This window comes from Hypomesus nipponensis, chromosome 4, assembly GCF_054491055.1.
Source record: "Hypomesus nipponensis isolate SF chromosome 4, ASM5449105v1, whole genome shotgun sequence".
NCBI classification, from domain to species: Eukaryota; Metazoa; Chordata; class Actinopteri; order Osmeriformes; family Osmeridae; genus Hypomesus; species Hypomesus nipponensis.
Window position 1 is genome coordinate 12,625,001 of NC_140364.1, and position 5,000 is coordinate 12,630,000.

The window sequence follows — 5,000 nt, forward strand, 5'->3', positions numbered from 1 at the left end:
GATACATTGGCAGTTTGTTCAATGCTGTGGTATTTTGGTTTGAGAGGTGAAAAGACCATGCTGTCCTGCCAGAAGACATTTATAAAGACACACACGCACATGTGTGTTACCAGACACAACAGATGACTGCTGCTGGAACAGGTGTGCAGCCGGAGAAATGGATCTCCCATTGGATCAAGTCCAGCCAGAAAGAAAAACCATCGAACAGTATGGATTATAATGGAAGAGTCCCTCCACATTGGCCGACACGTTGTTTACAAAGAACACTTAAGACCAACCAGCATAAACCATGACAATGGCAAATAACACACAAGGGTTTCTGGTTTATAATGCGGTCGACAGTGCTTTGTGATTGCCCTATGGTGAAGCCGTGCGGTGAAGCACAAAGCTAGAGAAGGCTCTCGTCTCTCAGCACTGTTGTCTACTCAGACGCAGTGCTCTGAGTTCTACACTGTGCTGGATCTGGTCTCCTCAGACACAGGGCTCTGAGTTCCACACTGTGCTGGATGGGTGTTGCAGAGGGGACGCCACGCAGAAACACAGTCACCGATTGGGTGAGACCAGCAGGGGGGCAGGGAGGGGGAGAGAGTGGAAGAGAGAGAGGGGGAGAGAGAGGGGGGGAAAGAGAGAGAGAGAGAGAGAGAGAGAGAGAGGGGGAGAAGAGATGTAGAGAGAGAGAGGGGGAGAAGGAGAGAGAGAGAGGGAGAGTTGAAGAGAGAGGGTACCCACGTCACAGTGACAGCGACAGATGTCACATGATCAACCTCGTGTGTGGGGCTATCAGGTAACCTGTGGCAACATTCCTCTTTAACACTAACCCTCCCCCACCCCCCCCCCCCACACACACACACACACACTGACTAAACCTGGACCGCTGGTTGGTGATGAGATGAAGATGTACCGCCGTGTTAACGCTGGAATCTGTCTCCTCTGTGGCTGGTCACCAGTCTGTCTGTTGAGTGTTGGAGCGTGTGCGAGTCAGTGTTCCTCTGTTTAGCGACGTCTCTTTAGAGAGGGCTGTGTGTGTGGGCTGTGTTTCCTGCAAACAACTCCACAGAGGCCCAATTAGTCTTCAACGTCCTCATGTTCCTTTAGGGCCGCCACAATCTCTATCAAGTTCCTAAAGCCAATCTATCCAGTGAAAACCTGATGATTAAAGCCCGTTAAGGAGTAGTGTTGCACATATGTGATCGTTCGAATGCGGGTCTCACAACGTAACGTCGCATATATATGCAATTTCGAAAATTCCAATTGCATATTTTCTGATGGACAAAAACTATGCGACAAACGCTATAGTATGGCTTCAAAATGTACTAATGAGAAGGCTAACAAGTAACGCTAGTATGGTATTAGCATTGCTACAAGAATTATACTAGATAACATAGCCCGGAAGCTATCTAAAGCTAGCTAGCTACCGTATCGAAAAAATAACTTGTGCTGTGAGGACCGTCGGAAATATTTAGAACCCACGCGTAAAGGTTAAAGTTGTGTTTGCGTTGGTCTGCATGTTTGTGTGTGACTATGTGTGTATATGAGGTGCGTGTGTGTGATGTGCGTGTGTGTGTGTGTGTGTGTGAGGTGAATGTGTGTGTGAATGTGTGTGTGTGTGTGTGTGAGGTGAATGTGTGTGTGTGTGAGGTGAATGTGTGTGTGTGTGTGTGTGTGAGGTGAATGTGTGTGTGTGTGTGTGTGTGTGAGGTGAATGTGTGTGTGTGTGAGGTGAATGTGTATGTGTGTGTGTGAGGTGAATGTGTGTGTGTGTGTGTGTGAGGTGAATGTGTGTGTGTGTGAGGTGAATGTGTGTGTGTGTGAGGTGAATGTGTGTGTGTGTGTGAGGTGCTTAGACAATGAGCCCCATCTGCCCGCCTTGTCTGATGACCGCAGTGTGTGGACTGATAACCTTTCTATCAGCAGCATCAGCTCACAGGGCTAGAGGAGAGCAGAGGAGTGTGTGTGTGTGTGTGTGTGAGGCCAGCGAGGAGTCCGACAGGTCACCTGCTCTCAGGTCAGGTGTCTTAATGTGTCTTATTACAATATTGAATTTTCGTTAAGGCACTTGAATCCCAGGGCCCGGACACACCTCGGAGAAACCCCTCTGAGACTAAGTCCCGCCCCCTCACGGCCAGCAGCCAGCGAGACCCCAGCGCTCTGTCTCTACGCGTTATCGACTGTGGCACCTGTGTCTCATTTGGTTGATTACTGTGCACCTCACCTGTGTTCGTACTTGTACCAGTCTTGTCTCGTGTTAAGTTAGCCTACAGACCAAGCTTTTCTCATCTTTTCACATATCGATCTTATGTGATTTTGACCCTTGCCTGTATTTTGGACTATAGACTTGTTTGCTACCTGTTCTAATAATCTCTTCAGTAATACATAATTATACAATCTACTCACTGGTGTGTGACACATTACAACCTGAGAGATACCCTAGCCTTCACTTCAACACACACACACACACAGATCCACATTTGAAAAACTTTGACAGTATGACAGTACTTTAGCATCTCATCAACGAATGAGCTTTGAACTTTGAAAAAAAGAAACTTTGTCACCATTTTAACTCAGATGTAGGAAATAAAAGCTGTTTCCTGAGGGTCTATATCAGTAAGAAGGCCTGCAGAACACCCTGGAGCCATGTGAGAATATCAAATGGTCAAACAATCAGTTGTCTTGTCTGTCAGAGCCAGACTAGGAACTTTACACAAACACAGCAGGAGACCCATGAAGTCATCACAGTGCACATTAAAACAGATCAAGGCATGCCATCAAAAAACAAAACTTCTAAAGTAGGTTTCCAATGCCGTCCAATCCAATTAATTATCTGTCATTCAGCATACCTTTTTTTTTAAGGGCAGCACATTTGCCGTCTTAACCAATCACAACATCCCAGACCTCTTAGGGCTGACAGGAAACAGGAACATAAGCTTACCTTGTCTGACATCCCTGGGCGCTATGGCGATGGCGTTGTTGGAGTGCAACTCGGTGACGCAGCAGTCTTCAGGGAACATGGAGCCGTTGCTGTCGCTGTGGGGCGTCGCCGGGAGAAGAGGAATGGGTGGAGCCATGACGTTGCTGTTCGGGCACACGCACCCCGTTTGAGTCACCCCGCACCCGTCGCCGTCGGCGACGTCCCCGTCACTGCGGCGACCGCTGCTCAGGCACTCCTCGAACCACCGGCAGAGCACGCCGCAGGTGAACTGGCTGGAGTTCTCGTTGTTGATGAGCAACACCTCCACCAGGCGGAGCTCGAGCGTCTCCGTGGTTACCTGAGGCTGGTCGGCCGAGGGGTGGCCTGCCAGACACAGCTGGACGAAGTTCTTATCAAACTGCAGGAAGGCATACGGCCCTTCCGATTGGCCGTCGTCGCACAGGTCGATGACTTCCTGGTCGTGCGGCGGCGCCGCCCGCAGGTCGCGCGGGCAGCTCTGATTGGCCAGGTGGTGGTCCAGGGGTAGGAGCATGGGGGCGTGGGTCCGACAGACGGAGGGGATGCGGGAGAAGCGCAGGTACAGGGAGTACTTGGTGGGGTCGGGGTTCTCCAGGGCCCAGGAGCAGCCCGGAGCCCTGGAGGGGAACAGCTCCCTGAGGGAGAACGAGCCATACAGCACCCCAGCTACCAGGCTGGAGCAGGGGGAGGAGGAGGGGGCCCCTGGGGGCTCCGAGGCCCCAGCTCCATGGGCAACGGTCTGGGCGGAGAGAGGAGCGAGGGCCAGGGCAGACAGGGCCGCCAGGGGCCCGGCCACGGCCACAGCGAGGAGGGACGACAGCAAAGACAGACACACCCCACCAGCAGTGTTCATCCTATGTCATTCGTCCTGCAGGGAGAGAGAGAGAGAGAGAGAGAGAGAGAGAGAGAGAGAGAGAGAGAGAGAGAGAGAGAGAGAGAGAGAGAGAGAGAGAGAGAGAGAGAGAGAGAGAGAGAGAGAGAGAGAGAGAGAGAGAGAGAGAGAGAGAGAGAGAGAGAGAGAGAAATGGAGAGAGAGAAATGGAGAGAGAGAAATGGAGAGAGAGAGATGGATGGAGAGAGAAATGGAGAGAGAGAGATGGATGGAGAGAGAGAGAGAAATGGAGAGAAAGAGATGGAGAGAGAGAGAGAGAGAGAGAAATGGAGAGAGATGGATGGAGAGAGGGAGAGATGGATGGAGAGAGAGAGAGAGAGACAGAGAGAGAGAAATGGAGAGAGAGAGATGGAGAGAGAGAGATGGAGAGAGAGAGAGAGAAGAGGAACATGAAAATCATTTCACTGTTATTCTGATTGGATTGATGCAATCCACTGTGTTCATCCTCACAGAACATTTTCAATTCAAATGTCATCAGAAATGTGAGAATTCTTTCCTGGAACAAACAGTGTGCCTCCTCCCGGCTGCTCGTACTGCTCTGTGCCTTTAACAAAGACTAAAATAACCAAGTTTATGGCCCTGCTTCCTCTGTGAAGGTCGCTCTAACACACACGCACACACACACACACACACTTGGAGGCACGTACACACACACACACACACACAGTGAGTCCCCTGGTGGGCTGGATTAAAGAGGTTGATGACTTGGCTGTTGAGACATGAACCATGGGGCCCTCTGTACTCTCCCCTGCTGAGGCACACACACACATACCACACACACACACACACACACACACACATATACCACACACACATGAACATACACACACAGACACACATACGTACACAGACAGACACACAAACTCAGACAGACTCACACATAGACAGACAGAGACACACACACACACACACATACGCCTGACTGAGTCCCTGCTGAGTGGCTTACCTAAGGCGAGGCAAGCCATTACCATCACTGACTTAGTGAGGATCTGCCAATAGCCTGATCTGTAATACACACATGCACACACACAAACATGAGCACAAATCCAGTTTGATGCTAAAGTAGACAAACAGAAATAAACAGAGTGCATCTTTCTAAACCGACCCAATTTGTTTTCTCCACTGGAACACGTACTGTAGTTTGAAAAGCAAACTCGATTT

At 50.2% G+C, this 5,000-nt stretch overlaps 1 protein-coding gene across 1 annotated transcript in view; it reads right to left on the bottom strand.

The window, feature by feature from the left end:
- The window catches only part of adgrb2 (adhesion G protein-coupled receptor B2), a 122,178-nt gene extending 118,378 nt beyond the window's left edge, over positions 1-3,800 (bottom strand). The window contains exon 1 of the mRNA XM_084696019.1: positions 2,930-3,800. Coding sequence (XP_084552145.1) covers positions 2,930-3,800 — 871 coding nt within the window. The remainder of the gene's footprint in view (positions 1-2,929) is intronic.
- Between the last annotated feature and the right edge of the window lie 1,200 nt (positions 3,801-5,000).